The sequence below is a fragment of the Nanorana parkeri genome, unplaced genomic scaffold (assembly GCF_000935625.1).
Source record: "Nanorana parkeri isolate BGI_ZX_2015 unplaced genomic scaffold, ASM93562v1 scaffold147, whole genome shotgun sequence".
NCBI lineage: Eukaryota > Metazoa > Chordata > Amphibia > Anura > Dicroglossidae > Nanorana > Nanorana parkeri.
The window spans coordinates 433,016-455,363 of record NW_017306415.1 but is presented as its reverse complement, the minus strand read 5'-3'; the positions used below and the strand labels follow the sequence as shown (position 1 = coordinate 455,363).

General features: G+C 40.8%; 1 protein-coding gene across 1 annotated transcript in view; it reads left to right on the top strand.

Moving 5' to 3' along the window:
- The window catches only part of CUNH8orf34 (chromosome unknown C8orf34 homolog), a 220,126-nt gene that overhangs the window by 147,674 nt on the left and 50,104 nt on the right, over positions 1-22,348 (top strand). Inside the window, exon 12 of the mRNA XM_018554218.1 lies at positions 3,393-3,466. Coding sequence (XP_018409720.1) covers positions 3,393-3,466 — 74 coding nt within the window. The remainder of the gene's footprint in view (positions 1-3,392; positions 3,467-22,348) is intronic.

The window sequence follows — 22,348 nt, the reverse complement described above, 5'->3', positions numbered from 1 at the left end:
GTAGACATTATGGTGTGCTTTGGTAGGACTTTTTGTTAGGGTCATAAACACTTATGAAGCGTTTGCAATTTACCTATGCGGTTTTGGCCCCTTAAATTAGAACTTTGGACAGGCTATGAACTTTAAGATATTTTAATATTTAGCAGTAAATCTACACCACCAGAGCGCCACTCTGTTGCTGAGCAATCCCTTGCAGAAAGCTGATGGGAAACCAACACTTCTGGGAGTGTTGATCTCCTGAGTCCCCTGCAGTATTCAGTGGCTCCTTCCTCTGACCTTCACATCACTACTGAAATGAAGATTTAAATAAAAAATAAGGTAACTTTGATGGAAGCAACATGTTTCTAAAAAGTTGGGACAGGGCAACAAAAACAGACAACGCAAGTGATACTAACAAGGATGAGCTGGAAGAACATTTTGCAACAAATTAGGTTAATTAGCAACAGGTCAGTAACACGATTGGGTATAAAAAGAGCATCGTAGAAAGTCAGTGTCTCAGAAGTAAAGATGGGCAGAGGTTCACCAATTGTTGAACAATTTCAGAATAATGTTCCTCAAAGTAAATTTGCAAAGACTTTAAAAATATCATCATCTACAGAACATAATATCATCAAAAGATTCAGAGAATCCGGATAAATCTCTCTGTACAGGGGACAAGGCTGAAATGCAATAATGATAGCCCCTGAACTTCCGGCCCTCAGAAGGCTCTACATTAAAAACAGGAATGATTCTGTGATGGACATCACTGCATGGGCTCTGAAATACTTTAAAAAAAATCACTGTCTGTAAACACAGTTCACCATTCCATCCACAAATGCATGTTAAAGCTCATAATGCAAAGAAGAAGCCATATCTGAACATGATCTAGAAACAACGCTCCATTCTCTGGGCAAAAGCTCATTTGAAATGGTCTGTCGCAAAGGGGAAAACTGTTCTGTGGTCAGACTAATCGAAATGTAACATTTTTTTTGGGCAAGCATGGGGATGCATCCTCCATCCTAAAGAAGAGAGGGACCTTCTAGTTTATTATCAGTGCTCAGTTCAAAAGCCTGCATCTCTGATGGTATCAGGCCGAAAAGACGGGCCAGGAGTGGAACCCCTTGGCAGGGACGAAGTAAGTCCGAAATCGCAGTACAAAAGGGTAATCCAAATAGAGTGGTCAAGTCCAGTTCCGGGTTGTGGCAGGCATCAAGAGTCATAGGCGAAGGGTCAGGCGAAAGGGTCGATAGCCGGGAAGTCAGATCAATAAACAGGTTCACAGGAGGGAGCTGGGTGTTCACCATGAGGTAGAATAACTCAGCAATGAGTCAAGGCTCTGACCTTGGTGTGGCGGTGCATTAGTGCCTATGAAATGGGCAGCTTGCACATCTGAAAAGGCACCATCAATGCTGAAAGATATATCCAGGTTTTAGAGCAGCAAATGCTCCCGTTCAGACAATGTCATTTTCAGGGAAGGCCTTGCATATTTCAGCAGCACAATGCCAAACCGCAAACTGCATCTATGACAACAGCACAGCTTCCTAGTAGAAGAGTCCGGGGTCCTTAACTGGCTTGACTGCAGTCCAGACCTTTTACCACCAATTAAAAATATTTGGCATATCTTGAAACAAAAAATACGACAAAGAAGACCCAAGACTGTTGAGCAGTTAGAATCCTATATCCTATATCAGGCAAGGTAAACATGGACCTGTCCCAACTTTTTTGAGACGTGTTGCTGCCATCAATTTAAAAATGACCTTATTTTTTTCTTAAAATGGTAGATTTTCTCAGTTTAAACACTTGATATGTTTTTTGTTTTCTATTGTGAATAATATCTGGGTTTATGAGATTTGCAAATCATTTTATTCTGTTTTTATGTGGATTTTAGACAGCATCCCAACTTTTTTGGAATTGGGGTTGTAAATTTACATATGGTTTAACATAATTTTAAAATAAAGGAAGTAAAAAATATCCAACAACTCTACAATTCCTAGCTTGAATAAGGAGGCTAGTGTCTCTACAAGGCTTTTTCATGAGAGCTCCCCAGTCCTTTCCACTTCAAAAAGAAGCATAACTATGCATTCTTTAATGTTTTAAAACAGAACTCTGGGCAAAATGGTTCTTAACCCTTGCAATGTGGCTACCCCCGCACTGAAAGGGTTAAGTGCTTGTTTGTATTTAAGTGCTAAAAAAAAGTTATACTTGCTTGATCCTTGGAGACGGCTTGCTCTTAGACCGGTCCCTGGAGCCTGCCCCCCCTCCACTGCAGTGGTCTAAGGATCCTTGAGTCATCACGTTCTATACAGTGTAAAGAACATGAGGACGCTTAGGGACATACCATCACTGCAGCAGAGGAGAAGACAGGCTTCAGGGACCACAGTAGCTGCCAGCTGGCTCCACGGTTCGGGCGAGTATAACTTTTTTTAGCACCTAGACATAAACGAGCACTTAACGCTTACATAGCGGGGGTAGCCCCCTGCAAGGGTTAAGAAAAATGCTGCCCGGAATTCTGCTTTAATACCAGAAGATAATGAGACTGGGACTAACTGCTCTAACTACTTCAGCTAGATTTGTACTGCAAAAGTAAACAGACCAAGGCAACCTACCAACCTCCCAGCAATATATTATGTAAACTGGTAATGATAGAGGTTGGTGGTGATCCATTTAGTCATATCTGTGACCAAAAGCTAGTTGAGACAAACAGAAAATTGCCCTTGGTAGGGTCAGTAATAATAGTCAAGCTTTCAGTCCTTGACTAAAGCTACCATACGTTTCTGTGCACAATAATCAGACTTTGTGCTTGGCATACTGCAGTACTTACTACAATGTCCTTGTAATACCCAAATGGCCCTGCTGTCGTTGCTTTTCGCTGCAGTGAATAATCACACGTGAACCACATTTTCAATAATCACTACATTGAACATATCTAAACATGCCCTGTAAGTAAGCCACATATTTACATTGGTAGTTAATGGAACACTTATGTTCATAACTTGGAAAATATGGAGATATTACAAATATGGAAGAAGACAGATGACAGAAGACTGTAATTTAAACTGAATTCTGCATCTCAGCTACCTTAAATATCCTACAGGCATCAATTATATAACAAAATTCAGGCTTAACATGTGGTAATTCCTGGCACGGTGTATCAGCCTGCTTGTCTTCAACATGATTAAATAAGATACACTGCTTGGATACATGAAGACGTCACTCATCAAAAAAAGGTTCAGTGGCAGACAAGATTACAAAAAAAAAAGAAAATGTATTACCTGTGTAACTTGAAACCTGCTCTTAAACATATTTGTATAGTTTTGGCAAGAACCAGGGGGGTTTACATATTTCAAGAGATTCATTATTCCAAAGTAATTATATGAACCTGATTGTTTTTTATGATTGTCTGCTTGGAACAGCATCATTGCCTGGAGCAGAAACCTTAATGGAAGATGATGAAGAATTTGAGAGTGCCTCTCAAGTGACAGGACCTGTAAGTAGAAGAAATTGGGTTTCATTAATTACCTGAAAGATGTATTGGGAGAGCCCAGCAATGTGTAAGAAAAAAAATGAAAAGTATGTACATGAGATTATGTAATTTAAAGATTAGATTTTGAGTTTAATATATGTTGTATGTATGGCTAAGGATTTATAATGGTGGAGCCTAAAAACACAAAATGTAAACTTAGGGGGTTATGCACTAAGGTGCAAAAGGCAGCCGAGTGAAAAACCGAGCCGAAGTGAACCGAGCCCCTATTCTCAAGACATTGGTGTCACCAAACCTTTGGCTGAGTGTTCCCAAAACTGTTCACAGTTTTGACTGCACTTCCTCCTTTAAGCAAACCTGTGGGAATCCTAAAAATAAGTAGCTGACAGCACACCTGTGACCACATACCTTTCTGCTATCTTCCTTTGTTCATTTTTAAAAAATAAATCAAAGCAACTGGAGTTGCTATATTTTTGTTAAAGTCATTTTGCTGGTCATCCCATTAGCCTTTTCAATTCAGAATGAGCTGGTTGGATGACCAGTGAACTGTCTTCAAGAAAAATACAACAAGTCCAGTTGCTTTGATTTATAATTTAAATCTATATAATTTTATAATTTTAAGCAACATTAACAACAAACTCTTTATGATTAACGCCATAACAAAGACTAGAGCCCACCACCTAAAACTGGTGGAGAAAAAACTTCAGCACAAGAGGAGAAGGGGGTTCTTCTCAGTTAGAGCGGTTAGGGTCTGGAACTCACTGCCACATGCAGAGATTTCAGCTAAGAGTGTGGAATCGTTCAAGAAGCTTTTGGACGATTTCCTTAAGGACCCTAATATACAGGGGTACAGGTACTCTTAAAAATGAGATCACACAGAGACCTATACATACGCACACATCAGTAGAACCATATAAATGCACACAATAGGTTGGACTTGATGGACTTATGTCTTTATTCAACCTCAAATACTATGTAACTATGTAATGCTTTCAGGCCTCCCATAGCTTCACTTTAAAGTGCATACGAGTTGCTTACATACTCCTGAAGTTCCAGTGGGGCAGAAACTGATTTCAAAGGCTAAACAATGTCTATGAAGCAAGGCTAAAAATAATAGACATGCCAACTCCTGAGAAGCAGGTGCTGGAAATCACAATTGTGAATGATTTTAGGGTTGATAACTATAGAAAAGTGACATGTACAATTATCTGCTTGCAGTTATTGGTGTTAAATGTCTTAAAACATTTCATGTCCTTTGATGTCTGAAAATGAAATTGGAGCTCATATGCCATTTGACGGCAAATTACCTTGTCTAATGTGGTAATGATGTCCTCCATAGTGGTCGACACAGTGTAATTGGCATTTGCTAGGGTAGATGCGTTTTGTCTTGTACTGGACAGGCGCTCTGCTTGTAGAAGTCTCTGATTGTGAGAACGACTACTTAGGAAGTGCTCAGTTGAACAGTTCAGCAGGTTAATGCTAGAATAGGAATCAGTGATTAGATCTCTGGGGATTTTCTCATGGCACTCTGTGACCTTCAACACGTCATTTTCCTTCCGCTGTGCCTCCTGCAATTAAACATTGTGATAGAACTAACGTAAGTAAGTAGAACATCCAACGCCTTGATGGTTTTGTTAAATATTGCTATTGCCTGCTTCCGCATTTAGCCAATTAGATGCATGCAAAATGCATTTTAATGCTTGATATATCATGCCTTTTTGAATTGGAACCAAAACAGTATAGTGTTGGTGAGTGTTTTATTCGACTTCCCTAATTTAACTTCAAAATATATATTCCTTTCTTTGAGATTGTAGAAGTTTCGGGTCATATTGAGTTTTCTGTAGACTATCATATGGTACTTATTGCCAACATTTATTCATTGATTTTATAGGTACAGGCAGTACCCGGGTTACGAACAAGATAGGGGCTGTAAGTTTGTTCTTAAGTTGAGTCTGTATGTAAGTTGGAACAGATAAATGTTTTAAGTGTAAAGGTGCCCATACACCTTACGATTATCGTACGACAATCGTATGCGATCGACTTTTCGTACGACAATCGTAATGTGTGAATAGAGTGCCCGAACCAATAGTACTGTACAATCGTACGACTTTTGACGGTCAAGCATGTTTGAAAACTTTGCTAGATCGTACGATGTTCACATGGTTGGTGGCGTTTCCGTCCGTCAAAAGTCGTACGATTAACACTGCGCATGTGCAAACGAAAACAATTGCGGTCAATTACCGCAAGTCGTCCAGGTGTTTTTTTTAACTACCGCTAATTGGACCTTGCGATAATCGGGGCAAGATGGGGCCATCGTACGACGGTTCGATCATTGGACGAAAAGTTTCGTCCGATAATCGTAAGGTGTATGGGCACCTTAACTCCAGCCAAAAATGTTTTTGTTTTGTTTTGGATAGCATAGTGAAGGGTTTACCCCCGCTAAAGTTTGTTCTGCTGTGCGTGCTCCTCTTCAGAAGATTTCACCTCACTTTCTGACCCTGTGACAATTGGATTTTGAAATTTTTGGGTTGTCATGGAAACAAGGATTGGTGACAAAGCTTCAGTGGTGACACCTTTTTCCCATGATCACTCTTACAGGAGTGGATTTCCCTTCCTAGGGGTAGATTTCCTTTCACTTCCTGTTGTCTCAAGAAAACGAAGTGAGATTAAATCTTTCTAATGATACAGACAGCAGTAAAACCTCAGAGTGACCCAGAAGAAGAGGTGGGCACCCCTCGTTTGCACATCTAAGAAGAGCCAACTTCCTGTAATGTACGTACAGTACTACAAACCAGACCCAAAAAGGCGGGCACTCGTCAGCATGAGCGTGGTAGCATTACAACTACCCCTGCTGTACAGTAATACCCTCCGTTTGTAAGTAGTAGTCATATGTAAGTCGTATGTATGTAACTTGGGGACTGTCTGTATTCTTCCAAGCTTGGCACATGACCCTGTGTTAAAAAAGTACCAAAAAACAGAAAGTTTGGCTATTTCCTTTAGTTAAACTTTGAACAGGTTTAATCATCCAATATATGGTTACATTTAGAGTATATGTATAAACAAAACATTTTTTTTAAATCTTGTATAGAGTAGGGAAATGGTTAATAATTAATAGTTTATTTTTTTGCTGTCTGTATACCATTGGGGAAATTTCCCTTCACTTCCTTTCCTAGAGATGCAATCAGAAGTTAGAGGAAATCTCCCAAAATGAGAGGAATTCCCCTCTTAGAGAGTTGCCCCTGGAACATGTGCCCCGATTGGAAGATACCCCCTTACCTCTACAACTCAAAAATTTTGGATTGATTACATATGTGTCTTTATATTTGCCCAGAGTTCAGCTTTAGGTGCCTGCTTGTCTCTAGCCAGGTAGGTCAACAACATTGCAAAGTCAGCATCGAGATGGACAAACAGCCGGTTCCTTGTTGATTGACTGGAAAGCCGGACTTCCCAGCCAATCAGCATCAAGGTGGTTGAACAGCTGGCTCTATAGTGATTGGCTGGGAACCAGCTTTCCAGCCAATCAGCATGGAGCCGGCTTCCTGGCCATTCAGGAAGCTGGGAGGCGGGTCATTACTCGCCACCCGACTCAATGCTGATTGGCTGGGAGGCTGGTTTGCCGGCCAATCACAATCGAGCCGGCCAAACAGCATGGAGCCAGCTTCCCGGGCAATCAGGAAGCCAGGCAGCATGTCATTACCCACTGCCTGGCTTCCTGATTGCCCGGAAAGCTGACTCCATGCCAGCGGAAGCACTGGTATTGGTACTCAATATCGGCAAGTACCGAAAGCAAAATATCGGTACTGGTAGTTGATACCGAAAAACCGATATCGTTGCATCCCTATTTTTAAACATCAATATTTTTCTTGATATTACACATGCAGATATATAACACCCATTTAAAATACCAAATACAATATTTTTACAGTTGTTTTTTTATAAAGGTTGTATATAAATTTAGTATCACTATAGAAATTCTACTACATGGCAGTTATAGTAAGTCTGGAGTGTTATAATTTCTCTCCAGCGACTGACTTTGATGTGACAAAGGGCTGACATTTCATCCAGTGTTGCTTTTACAGGCCGTAGATCAAGATATAGCACAGTGAACTGACATAATGAAATGTGACATGTTAATCTGTGGAATGCAGATGTATGAGGTGTGACATATGAGCCCACTTAAGTGTCACATCTTCAGCATGGGAATATCCAAAATATCAGGTTTGCTTAAGCAAAAATTAAAAATTAATTTATGTCTGTTTTCTTTTGGTAAAAATACATTTTTAAAGAAGTATAACAAGAAAATGTTTAAAGGAGAATTAGTGGTTTATAAATATTTATATTTACTAGGCACTGATAGTAAAATTTTTAAAGTCTTTTTTTAAATCTTACAATGGTAAAAATGTTGAGTTCTGTTTTTTTTGTAATAATGTACTATACTGTTCATCCGCATACCTTAGAGAGACCCTGTCAACCACTTTTTATTTAAAAAGTGAGTAAAAGCACAGAAAATTAAGTATTTTAAATGGTTTATTTCCTTTTTTTAAATTTGACTTGCATTGTTTTTCTTTTCCATAAACACTGTTTTATTGATTTGTATTGTCCATTTGAACTTGCTAGAAAATGTGTCTACTCCAGAAAGTGTCAACTCCTTAGTACAGCCCCTTCCCTCCTTGCATGTCTTCTGAGACAACCTAATTGTTTTCTGTGGTGGCGCAGCATTTCTGCCTCTCCTGCCACTTCCAGTAAACCTGCATTCAGACCGTACAAAGAACTCATGCCTAGTCACAATTTCATGGTAAATCCTGTTAGTTTGACAAGGACATTCAGAAAACACCTTTTTTCTACAAGAACTCTCTCACCCCTTGAATATCAGTAGTAGGCAGGCTCTCTGACATTCTAAACTATGGTATACCTTTTGGTGGTAATAAGGGCTACTTTCTACTGAAAAAGCCTCACAATCCTTTCAGAGTTGTATTAGGTTTACATGGTATATTTGGAGGGGCTTTCCCCTAATGGGCTGGTACGCCAGGTTGTTGACATCACTGATTTTGTGTGTGATCTCATAGCGGCAATGCTACTTTGGCTGAAATTTATTTTCTAAAGTATACCCCAAAAGTAAACCCTGTCTCCTGGGTTAAAGATTCTGATTTTAGCACAGTTGTTATAAACTCTGGCCTCTGCCTCTTGGGCTATCTTATCCTGCTTCTGAGAAATTTGACTGATTTCACTTTTGTGATGTGTGGGCTCTTGTTTCGAGGTTTCCTGGGCTATATCCAGACATTCCTAGATACGTCTACCATGCAATAGTTCAAATGGGGTAAACCCTGTGAGGGACTGTGGCACTTCCCTTGTTGAAAACATTAAGTATGTTAACAGAAGGTCCCAGTATTTTCCATCCTTTTCAACTGCTTTTTTTTAGCATACCTTTCAGGATTCCAGTGAACCATTCTACTAGGCCATCAGTTTAGGGTGGTACACCGAGGTGCGTAGTTGAGTCATTTTTAACAAGCGGCACAACTCCTGGGTTATCTTTGACAGGAAAGGGGTTGCTTGGTATGTCAAAATCCTGGCTTGTCAAAATATGCACTGCCAGTTACTTCCATCTGCTATCAGTACCAAGGAAGGAGGACCTGATGGGAAACTAGTCTACCTGGCTCCATCCACCCAACAGCAGAACTCCTCATGTAGCAGATGTAGTGGCCGGGAGGGAGCTCAGTAATGCTAAGCTTGTGATTTTGTTTAGGCTCAGAGTTACTGAGCTGCACTGAGGACGGAGTATCTGGTATAGACAATCCAGCCCCTGTACCGGCCTACATGCAATAAAATGTACCTGAATTCTTTACAAACACTGACTGTTCTTCTCCCTGTCTTAAGAACTCCCATACTATGTTGGTAACCCTATGTCATGGATGCAACAAAATAAAAAAATTACATATATGATGTAGACTGTCACTAGAATTAACACAGCAGTTCCCCCTGTAACATAGTTTTATTACGTGTTGATTCTGCCAGTAGGTTTGTTATTTTTGCAAAAAATGTAACTGTCCAAAGCCTAGTTACATTTAAATAAAGTCCCTGCCTCAGCTTCTAAATGTCAGAGCAAATGTCAGTTCACCAACAGGGAATATTGACTGTAGCAGCCTGAATGAAAGCAGAGAGAGAAAATAAGAAAGCAGAAACTGGCAGGATCAACAAGTATTTATGAAACATATACTAACACCAATATGAAAAACAATGCTTTATGCTGCACGTTAAGGTGCATTGTGTTAAGGCAGGTCATTCACTTAAATGGGCTGCCTAATGCACCACAATGTATCAAAAAAGGTGCATGAAGCATTTTTGGTAGCGCACCACACTGCAACACACATTAGTGCATTGCCGTGCTCCAGTGCACCTGCGTCGGCAACCATGCATTGTGGTAGCGTATGCTATTACAGTTCAATAGTGTGAGTGGGCACTTTAATGACAAACATTGCACATACAGATATATGACATCAGTTGAAAATATAGAATTGTCCAAAACCCTAATAGCTCCCCTTTAAAATGATGGAAATATCATCCACTTGTTGTGACTCAAAATCTCATACTGGCTCTTTTTTGTGGGATTGTTTGTGTCTTGGAGCCAAGATGCATTTGTGACTTGAAATAAAAGAGTGTAAAAGTACCTCCTTTATCTAAATAATAGGTCATTGCAGGTTGGAATGATACTGGGATTTGCTAGGATTAGAAGGAAAGATGTAATTTCCCTGCTCTGAAAAGTAACACAATACTTATCAAGTCAAACCCATCATTTGTGTATATATTGTAATATAAACCAATGTTACTGTGTGTGGCTAATCAGATGTTCATCACAGGTCTACAGTAACACTCACAGACTTCAGGGGAAACCCACATTTCTGACAATTACAAATCAAAATATTTGGCACACAGAGGAGACTTCCCATTGTTTTCTGGATTTGATTATTTACTGTAAATAATCTGACAGTATCTTTATGAAAACCACTAGGTGCTCACTATAAGAAAATAATCAAATGAGTGTTTTATGTCTGGGATGCTCTTGAAAGGAATGATAATAGAGCAATTAAGATTTAAATATCTGATAACACAATAAAGCATGAATGAAGGGATTTAATGTTACAGGTCCAGAAATTAAGGCGACACTCCACTGCCAGACCCAGGTCCTGCTTCAGCTTTGCCTGCTGCCCATATCTAAACTATATCTACCCCTTGTATAATATAGCAAAACTAGTCCAAAAAGGACATGCCTGCTATAATTGCTGAATTCTGAAAATGTCATATATCTGACTGTCTCTGGTCTGGAGCTACAACATGCCTGCAACAATCATGCAGCACGTAAAATCAGTGAAATAAGAACACATCATTGGCATACGTGTTCCAGTTCAATAATTTAAAGCATTGAAGCCATTGAAGCAGGATGGCAGCCTGGCAGCTAGTATTTTTGTAAGAAGAAATCAGTGGTGTCAGCCTGCAAGTTTCCCTTAGTACAGGTGTCCTTTAACATGATTGGGAGTTCCAGATAAAAGACATTGCTCTGCCATTTCTTTCCTATTTCAGCAGCCAGCACTTTGAAATTTCATCTGGTTTACAGGGAGTAATTTAGCTCTGAGGAAGGGGGTATATTCCCCGAAATGCATCAGATGGCAAGGCAGCTTTGTGTGGGGTCTGCCTTGTACCATTCATTCAGTGATTACCATGTGAGTAGTATTTTATGTCAGCTTGTTTGTTCATTGATTAATAAACTGTATTACACAAGGACATAACTAGTGCATGTAAAACATTTGTGATTATTTATAGATGGCAGCATAGATCACTGAGGTGGCAAGGCGGGAAGCACATTTCCACTAACAGCAAAGGGTGTTTTAAAACATTTTTAAACAAAAATCCTACAATAATACAATAGCTGAGTACTATAGTGAAAAAAGCATGACAGATTACACTTCAAATCAACTTTAAATTGTGATTCAGCTTCTTTCCACTTGTTAAGGCCTCCTAAAAGCCAAAGCAAGTAGTTGAGATTCTCACTAGTAACTGCTTGCAGCAGTATTTTCCATTTCATGTTGTCCAAAATATCTAAGCTGTTAAATTGTGTAAATTATATTTAACAATCCACTCTCATAATTATGCAGCATTCTAAAACAGCACAAATTTTGCTTACAAGTTTAAGCTGAGTGGAGAAATTAATAAGGACATAAAATAATAATTCCAATTACATGGCACATGGCTGACCTTTTTAGTTTGGAACATTGCTCCTAAGCCTATTAATAAATTGCCCTAAATGAGCCCACATGATCAGATACCTTTTACAGCTGAGGTGCAATATGCTATTTCTATAATGGAAAGAAACCTGGAACAGCAGGTGTTCATTTGAATCGTAATGCCTATCAAAACTTTAAACAGTCAAATTTAAGGGTAGATCTGAATAAAGCAGCATTGGCAGTTGTCATAGTTCATTAAATGCTCTGCTTAAGGAAACTGCAGTATTTAGATAAGGACAATATTTTTGCAAGCTGACCTAGAACATACTGTAATGTCAGGGTAGTCATTTTTACGACTTCTAAAACCAGACCTTATTTTTAGAAATAAATCAAGTTTATTTTTGCCTAATCTCATTAAGGAACCACTATCTACATACTTCATTGTTTTTTCCTGAGATATAAAAAGATAAAATTAAGTATGAAATATTTATAAAGTTTTCAAAAGCTTAGCCAAAGTTTATAAGAGCGTGTCATTAATAGAGATATTCTTTTTTTCACACTACCTATGGTGATGTTCTTAGGTGTTTTGTGGAAAAAATCTAAACTTTTCCAATTTTCTCCTGATGAACATAATCCAGAAAATTACATCCTCACTTGGGACACCATTTTGCTGGAAATATTGCTTTCAAGAGTAACTTTATCCTTATCTTTGAAATGACATCAAAGGCACTTTTAAAAATGTTTGGGATTTGCCCTTCATACGCAAGTGGGGATCTACAGAAGACTTTTACTAATGTCCAAATAGACAGAATTTTGCTATTTGCTCACAAAGCATCTATATGCAACAGGTACCAGGAGATTACGTATAAAGTCATGACACTTTGATATAGGACGCCTTCTGTACTCTCAAAAATGTCTCCACAGCAATCAGATCTCTGTTGGCCCTGCCTGTTACACAAAGGCACCTTATTGCATATCCTATGGCAGGGGCGCCCACTATTTTTCGTCTGGAGATCTACTTTTCAAATGACGAGCTCATTGAGATTTACCAACGAAAAAACACCTGCATTCAGGGGCGGGAGGGGGCGTAGGCTGCGCAGGCAGGCCCCTCGCCCCCACAGTGCGATCGCCTGCATTAGTGCCTGTGTTCCAGTCCAGTGCGATCCGCAAAAATGCTGCAAGCACTATTTTTGTCAGCGGTTTCTGAATGGGGAGGAGCCTCTGTACAGAGTGCTTATACCCTTAGAGAAACTTATGAATGAAGAGGAGGTGATGTAAATCACATCCTGTTCATTCATTTATAACTGGGGACACATAGTACTATGTGTCCCCAGTTATTTACAAACACTGGAGTGATTAGCCGATCGCTCCAGTGTTTGTCCTACACAGAGGAATGGTACATACTAGTGACATGTACCGATCCTCTGCCGCTCGTCCACGCACAGGGGGGCTGCAACTTCTCTGGATCCCCCTGCTCTCCCGGGCAGAGGCAGCGGGGGATACGACGAGCCGCAGGGGGGGGCGGAGCCGCTGTGACAGAACGGACGAGCAGTGAGGGGAGAGAGAGGCGCCGGCTGTCAGATCCTGGCCGAGCGTCTCTCTCTCTCTCTCCTCACTGCTCTGCATTAGTTAGTGACAGCGGCTCCGTCCTCCTCCCTCCCCCGCCGCCGGTTCCTTCACTTCTTCTCGGATCCCCGCTGGGGAGAGCAGCGGGGATCCAGAGAAGCGGCGGGAGGAGAGGACATGGCGATCTACCAGTGATCGCTACGCGATCGACTGGTAGATCGCGATCGACCTTGTGGGCACCCCTGTCCTATGGGATTGTCCCTGGCTCGTTCCTTTTTGGAACCAGGTGCTAGGGATTGTTCAGCAACTGATGGGCTTCACCCTCACCGAAGATCCTGTGGCGGTCCTCCTGAATCTGACCCCAATGTCAGGAGGAGGTATGGGAAATCAGTGCTGAGACACTTGCTGAGCGCGGCTTGTGCATGTGTCCCTAGTATGTGGAAGCAATCAGCTCCTCCTACAGTGGCTCAATGGGTGGCCAGAGTGTCTGAGGTCAGGGACATGGAATACCTTACGGCTGCTCAGAGAGATTCAAGCGAGTCCTTATCACACACATGATTCTATTGGGATCAATTTGTAGAACCCTCGGATTACACAACACTAGGGATGCACTGATACCGGTATTTTGGTACCGAGTACGAGTACCGTTAATTTTTTTCCGGTACTTGCCGATACCAATTACCGAGTAACGAAAGTCCCATTCAGGGAGCCAGGTGGCGTGTAATGACTCGCAAGCCTGACTTCCTGATTAGCCGGGAAGCCATCCTAGCCTGTCCCCTCTCACCTCGGCATGTCCAGCCTGCCACCCCCAGGGCCTCTCCAACCAGGAACGGTCTTCCTCCGGTACCCAGCCGGAGCCATCTTGCTGGCCAATCATGGAAGCCGGGCGCCGTGTAATGACGCGGCACCCTGCTTTCTGATTGGCCGGGAGGCCAGCTCCATGCTCCTTCGTCATGCGATGACGAGGGAGCATGAAGCCGGCTTTCCGGCCAATCAGAATGCCGGGCGCTGCATCATTACACGGCACCCGGTTTCCTGATTGGCCAGCTTCCTGACCAATCGGGAAGCCAGGCAGCACGTCATTACACGCTGCCCGGCTTCCTGATTGACCGGGAAGTCGGCTCCATGCTCTCTCAACACATGTGACGAGAGAGCAAGGAGCCACTTCCCGGCCAATCAGGAAACCAGGCAGCGTGTAATGACTCGCTGCCCGACTTCCTGATACAGGAAGTACTCGTGCTAGGCATCAGAGCATTTGCCCCCGGGGTGCTGTGGGCTTCTCTTCTCTTTATTTGTTTACTTTATCTTGCTTATCCATAGCCTTTATCTTCCTTATCCCTGTTCTGCTCCTTTTTCTTTCCTCTCTTTTTCCTCAGCTGCTTTCTCGTGTCCTTCTACCTACTACTTCTTAGATCTTTTGTTACTCTTTTTGTGTTCATAAAACTTAAACCCACTGATGTTTGGTAATGACAATCAACAAACAGATACTTTTAGATAATTGCCAGCTTTTTATTCTTTGCATACCTTATTTTTCTTTTCAGTAGCCATTTTTACTAAGGGCAGAGTAATATATCGCCCTACTCCCTGGAACTCTGGCACATGTGACTAGAATATATGACCATGCACATCATCTCAGGAGAAAAAAAATGCCTTTTCCCTGAGATCTCGTGAGCTTATGCAGTTTACAGATTAGATTTACCAGCCATGCACTGCTGATGTAACCTTCCCAGGATGCATCGCTTAGGCACAGGCTCCATAACTAATGCCTAAGAGGACCAGGAAGTGGAAAAAAGTAATTATAAGTATAAGTAAAATATGTTTGTTTAACTAATGAATGTAAGATGATTTCAGATCGGCATGCAGAGCTGCTGATGTGATTTTTAGCGGTCTATTTTAATGGGGTGAAAAACCATATAAAGTCCAAAAAAGCGACTAATAAGGGGTCAAATACATGATAGAGAAAATAAACGAAAACAAGCATTAGAGAAATGAGTGGGCTGGAAACTTAATGGATAGCCACATGTCTTAATTCCGATTATGATAAAATGTATACCTTTTTAAAAAAAGACTCTAACATTCATTTATTTGCAGCCTTATGACAGTGGGCATCCCAGTATTCGGATCTTCAGTACTGAAATGTGGGCAGATAACTTCTAGCAGCATCTAAAGCCCATCCTGATTATGTGGACACTGGTCCTGTCCTGATTACACTGGTGTGACGACATAGATAAGAGGGGTGGCAACAAAACCAATTGACATACTGAGCAGATTTAGCAGACTAGTAGTGACAACAGGAAGACATGACTAAAAAAGTTAAGTTTTAGTGCCTGTTAGAAACTTTATTTTTTTAAATAATGTTATAGATTGCTTAAGAATGGGTAAAGGGGATCAATAGAGATTTTTGTTCCATGGTTGTAATTCAGCTTTAACTTCTTTTCTTTGGCCAAAAAAATGTAAAATGGCATTTCTGTCTTATTTATATCTACTGTGTATGTGTCAGAATAAATGTGTATTGTTTTATTGTAGCGGGTGCCACAGTATCCTGAACATTGTCTCAGTTTTGTGTTTTTAAATTTTGGGAGAGATAGAAATGTAATAGGATAGAAAATGATATTGATGATTAATATTTAAAGAAAAAAACACCTACATGTGTAAGTGTTACCCAACAATCAATTTTTCCTAGCAACAGTATCCTATGCGATCAGACTCCAGTGTTTCAAAGTTCTCATTTTGGATTAATGTTTTGTTTAGGACTGTATACTTGCAGTCAAAAATAATTCATGTTTCCTCCAGTAAGACAAGTATATATTATTGCAGAAATTATGATTTTTGAATCTGCCAACCCATATAATTCACTGCCATTTCAACTTTTCTTGTTATCAGGAACCTTAAAATCACACTTAAATCTTATAAATGCATTCACGCACCTTAACTATTAACAAAAATGTATCTTATTTGTGTATCACTCAGCTGTAGATCCTCAAATCATTTCTGTATTTGTGTTGATACCGTCCTCCCTTCTGGCTATTTTTGTTCCCCATGGTCCCTATGTGTGTTGTAAAGTAGCCACTGCTCCAAGCTCACTCCCATGGTAGAAACTTTGTCTCAAGTTTAGTTTACTAATTTGTATTGAGATTGTGTTGAAATCATAGGAGCAAGCTTGAATCGTTGGCTACTTTACAACACACACAGAGACCATAGGGAAGAAAAGTAGCCACCCTCCAGAAGGAAGGACAGTGTCGGCACCAATTCAGAGATGATTTGAGGATCTACAGCCGAGGGATCCATAAATAGGTTACATTTATGTTAACACATAAGGCACTTTAACCACCTCCAGTCTGCCGAACGTAGGAAAACGGCTGGATGGGAGCCTTCTGGATGCGGGTGGACATCTTAAAATGTCCTTTGTGCCCACGCCCGCTCATGGGCGCCGCCTGACGCGCACAAGCGGTAAATTGTCAAAACAGCAAGCGATGGCTGTTTACATACAAGTGGTCCGGCATCTGTAAAGACACCCAATCGCTTGTATGTGGTGCCTAAGTATGTTGTGCCTAAGTGTGCGTCCCCTCCTCTTTCCTCACCTCTCCACTCCTCCGCCGCTGTTGCCATGATCCCGGGCTCCCTAATGATTCGGGACCGGCATTGTGGCTCTGTGCAGGGAGAACGGAGGGAGATCAGAACATGATCTCCCTCGGATCTCCTCCCTATTCTGTAAATGCAGGAAGTGATGTTTATTATATCACTTCTGCATTCAGCTGTCACTCTCCGGTTTTAGAAGCCGGGGAGAAGCTGGTGAAGCAGGTCTCTGCCTCATCAGCTTCTTTGGGCGTCCCTTGGTGACATAGAGACCCCTGATGTCTCCATAAAGAGGAACTGTCACTGTAATTTGATATCACATAGGGGGCTTCTTAGTCCCCTATCTGATAACAATAAAGTTAAGTGTCTGTGACGATTCTCATTTATCCAGGTCATGTCCAGGTATATCTGTAAAAAGTCAGTCAAGGCAACTGGACTTGCTGTATTTTTTTAAAGATGTCTCATTGGTCATCCAACCAGCTTTCTCAATTTCATTCTCAATTTCAAATCAGCGGGTCGGATTTTTATAGGTAATAAAGTTAAGTGTAAACAAAAAAGGTAAAAAAAATTGGTCACAAAAAAATACAATTTATACATACACAAAAAAAACCACAAAAACAATTTCAAGTCCCCCGCCCCCACATACACACGCCAAAATACGTTGGGTGAGCCTATGTGCAAAAACAACGATTGCGGCCATTACGCCACACGTTACATATCATCGTGAACGTCACAGTGTGAGCAATAATTTAAGGGCCATTAATCACTGTTAACACTAAATTGATGAGCAGTAAAAGCTTTTAAAGCATCGCCTATGGCCAATTTTGGGTGTGGTATTTTTTTGCGATTTCACGGGCGTGTGTAATTTTAAGGCTTTACATGTTTGCCGTCTATTTAACCGATGTGACCCTGTCTTTTATATTTTACCAAAAAATTGGGTAATAATAAATGTTTTCAATCATAGTAAACTGTTTTTTTCAGTACTTTTTTCGTTATTTAGTAAAAAATAAAAATCCCAGTGGTGATTAAATACTACCAATAGGAAGCTCTGTCTGTCCCCAAAAAATGATATTGTATTAATTTCAGTACAGCATTGCATGACGGAATAAATGTCAGTCAAATTACTGCAGCGCTGATTAGTAAATTATTGCATTGGCCGGTCAGCATGTGGTTAAGGATCCTGCATTGAAACATCTTTGGCTCCTAAAGTGCATATGTATTGTCAGGGAAACCCCCACTATAAGTAAAACTAAAAAGCAGGGAAGTGTATACTTTGAACTTTGGTATGCTGGGGCATGTCAGGGCTCTCAATTCCTTCTAAGATTTATACATTTCGCACCTGAGTCTGGGAGACTCCAGGGTGTAGTGAAACACATATGTAATGAATGATAGTCATTGTATGCACAGACAGATTGAGGTACTTGTTCTTAAGATAACAACCATTTGTGTGTTATATTTTGTGACATATTCACTTGAACTACTGTGCTTTGTGTAGCTGGACAGGAAAATATGTGGTTTATTTGTGGAGAACCCAGCAGGGCCTGATTGACATCCTAACATACCTTTGTTAAAGTTACATGAATGGTAGGGTCAGAGTCAGGAAAAATCCTACAGTGATCTTGTAACTATAATTCTTAGAAGGGATAAGAATATGGTTTGTGATATAGCCTGTAAGCATCCACCCAAAACTGATACATCTTTAACATAACCTTGGTTATCTTCATGATGACAGTCTGACATAGCCCTTTACCTATATGTTGTGGTTACACTGACTACCACCTATCCACAAATATTTTTATCAGTATCTTTAAAACTGAACTGCAGTAAAACTAAATACATATAGATGAAATACATACTTTATATTGGCACTGCTTACCTGCTGCAGGATTTGTATTTGTGTCCATCCATTCCTGAGCATTACATAGTTTTGCCACACAGCGCAGTCCTGTCTACCAGGGCAAAATACCTGATCCTTCTTTGCTTCAGTTAAGTTACACTTACAGGTCTTGTCCCTCCCCCAGCCTGTGACTTGTCAATTAAACAGGAGACAGAAGACTGTTTCTTGTTAGCACATGAGCACTACAACACAACAGATTGGCTTATTGTGCTGCTTTTCCTTCTTCTGTTCTGAGATCTGATGTACAGGGGATTGCAAGAGGCTGATACTAAGCCAAATTCAGATACTTACACAATTTACATTAAAAAAATACATTTAGTGATGTATTATTGAATACAGAGCCATATAGACAGGCCTGGAACAGCAGACGGAGGCGTCTGTGTAAGGCCTACATGACAGGGGTTTGGAAAAACAAGAGGGGTCCTGCTAAGGGTTAATTTGTCCCCAGCAACAGGGGGGGTATGATAAGACACTTACCTGATTGGTCAAGAGGTGCGGAGAGGAGGAGTGTAGGTGGATCCCTGAGGAAAAGAAGTTTCCAGATCCAGACGGAGTCAGCAGCGTGAAAGTAGCGTCCCTCTTTTTCTTCTTGTCCTTGTACCTATTAAGTGGGAACATGAGTGATTTAGAGGACATGCTGGCTCAGATTAGGGCAGCTGCTATGACCAACGGCTCTCCCTGGCTGCAGGAACAGCTTGACCGCATGCGGGGGCCTGCTACTGTGAGTACTGATCTCCCCAGGGCTACACGTGCTAGGAGGGGTCACCCTCCTGAGCGCCTCAGCCCCTCTCCCACCCCCAGGGTCCAGCGCCGCTCCGGGAGCCCCATCCGGGACCCTTCGGCCACCACAGCTAAGCGTCGCCTTGCCCCTGCTGTCGGTGCCGCCGGAAGGAATCCCCATCTTCGGCGGGACCCGCGGGGAGGAAGGCGATCTGCCAGTGCCTCCTCTGCCTCCCTCCCCCCTGCTGCTCTCTTATTGTCTCAGGTATGGCATCCCCTTTGTTAACGGGTCGGATCGTTAGTCATCTAGTGTCTGCTTATACTGCCAAGTCCCCGAGGCGGTGTGGTGCGGCTGGGGGCCATGTAGGCAGACACTGGTTGGTCTTTTGTTGTGAGATGGCTTTCAAGGACCTCAGTTCCCGTGGTCAGTTATTTTTGGAAAGATTTGTTAAATGGTTTTTTATACATAATAAATTGGCTGCTGTGGCCACTACAATCCAATACCAGTGTCGTGTCAATTAATTAGAACGATATGGTATAGAAGACTGTTTCGTTAACTGACCCCTTAAAAAAAGGTAGACAATACCTTGTCATGATTTGTGTCTTTTATATTTGCCCAGAGTTAAGTTTTAAATTGTAAAAGTCATTTTCTTGTTTTGGATATATAACATTGGGCCAATAAGTCATTTTAAAACCCAGAAATCTGGAAAGTGTAGACAGAAAAAAAGAGAAACCAACTTTCCACTGAGTGCACATAATAGATGTCTGGAGGATTGTATCTACTGTATCTTCAAATTGGTGGTTTGGAATATGCACAAAGCACATTGAAATGCCATTCAAAGGAAACAGAACAAAAACAGTGTCTCATCTGCACACCAGCTGTAGTAATAGTCTACTAATATGAAATCAAAGAGAACTGTAAATTCCTGAACTTTCTCTTTTATTATTGGCAGAATCCACAGACAATTGGCTGGCACGAGAAAAAAAAACATATTTTTTTTTTTTAAATGTTGAAAAATGTAGGCAAGCAGCTCATTAAATTGTAGGTACCAATTAAAGTGTTACAGTAATGTATGTTTTGTGTAGGTTATTTTCTCTAGAAATTGCATTTTTCTCACACCACCAGTGCTGTTCAAAGGCCCGTCCATAATTTAGAGGAGTCTCTGCTCATGTTTAATGCTAGCAAAGTGTTTTGGTCGTACCAGTTTTATTAGCTGCTTGTTGTCTTTACTGGCTAGAACCCAGAAATCGCAACTACACAGCATGTTTTGGCAGCTGCATTTTGCTTGCCATATACTTTATTTTACTTTTAGCAGAATAGAGAAGAGAATAACTAATTCACAATGAAAAATGAGTGGGTGAGAATACTGTGGTAAGTGGTTTCAGGATTTTTCTGAAACTTTGGAATAACAGCATCCCCTTTAAAAGTAACAGCCACGTTGAACGTGCTCATTCAACTAAATGATCATCAGATCACAACTTTTCGAAAACTGGATAACAATTGGGAGTCATTTTTTCAGTTTTAACGAATATCTTAATGGGGAACCCTGACCAGCTGTGGATGGTGGGAACTGAAAGGCTGCTACAAGAGGTACCTATCATCCTATGTTCCTAATCTTTCTCAAAGTGACACTAAACTCAGGTGTTAAATATTAAAATAGCATCCAAGTATCTTAACTATTAACAAAAATGTATCTGATTTGTGTATCGCTCTGCTCCTCACATCATCTCTGAATTAATGCTGACACTGTCCTTCCTTCTGGAGGGTGGCTACTTTTGTTCCAAATGGTCCCTGTGTGTGTTGTAAAGTAGCCAACGATTCAAGCTCGCTCCTGTGATTTCAATACAATCTTACTACAAATTAGTAAACTAAACTTGAGACCAAGTTTCCATCATGTGAGTGAGCTTGGAGCAGTGGCTACTTTGCAACACACATATGGACCACAGGGAACAAAAGTAGCCACCCTTGTAAAGTAGTCACTGCTCCAAGCTCGCTCATCTGATGAGTACAATCTCAATACAAATGAATAAACTAGATGTTAAATTGTAGTCCATCAGGAGGAGTGAGCTTTGAGTGGTGGCTACTTTATGACTCACATAATGTTAAGGAATATAGTATTGTCATCTCCCACCCTTGTCTCCTAATTGGATAGTACATGAGCAGCAAGAGATTGATGAGGTCATCACTCTTCTTGCCTTGCTTTCTCTTTGTACATTTGCACACATAACTCTTGATCGTCTGTTAATGCTGCCTCTGTGTGTCCCAGTCAAAAAAAGTATATTTAAAAATGTTTTCACATAAGATACAAACATCTTTTACCCAGGATTTACACATGTTCCAGTTAAATCCAATTAGAAAAAAAATGTAAATCTTGGTTGAAAGTCCTGTGCTTGTGTTAAACCATTTTTAAATAGAGTAATTTTTAAATAGAAAACAAAGAACCAATTGCTTGAAAGCAAGCTCTCAGTAAAAACACAGACTTTTGAGGTACCACAAGGATCAAGCCACATTAGCTAAAGGCGTATCAAAGCTTTTTTTATTAAAACATATTTATTTGAACATATTTAGTAGCCTTTTCTTCCTATCAGGCTTAATCACATGTATTATACAGTTGTATAATCTTCTACATAATGTATCTTTCACATAATTTCATCATATCTACAACAAATGATGGGAAAATATACTGTACTTTTCTCAATGCGTTTCATGGTGGCCTGCTTCTTCAGGAGTGGGCTACAATAATTCTATAAAAGACATAGGGGGAAATGTATCAAAACTGGAGCAGACAAAATGTGGAGCACATTTGCACTGCAGCCAATCAGATTCTCTCTCTCATTTAAAAATTTTACCTGAGCAAACTGAACAGAGATGCTGATTGGTTGCTATGGTCAACTTGTCAGGGTACTAGGGGG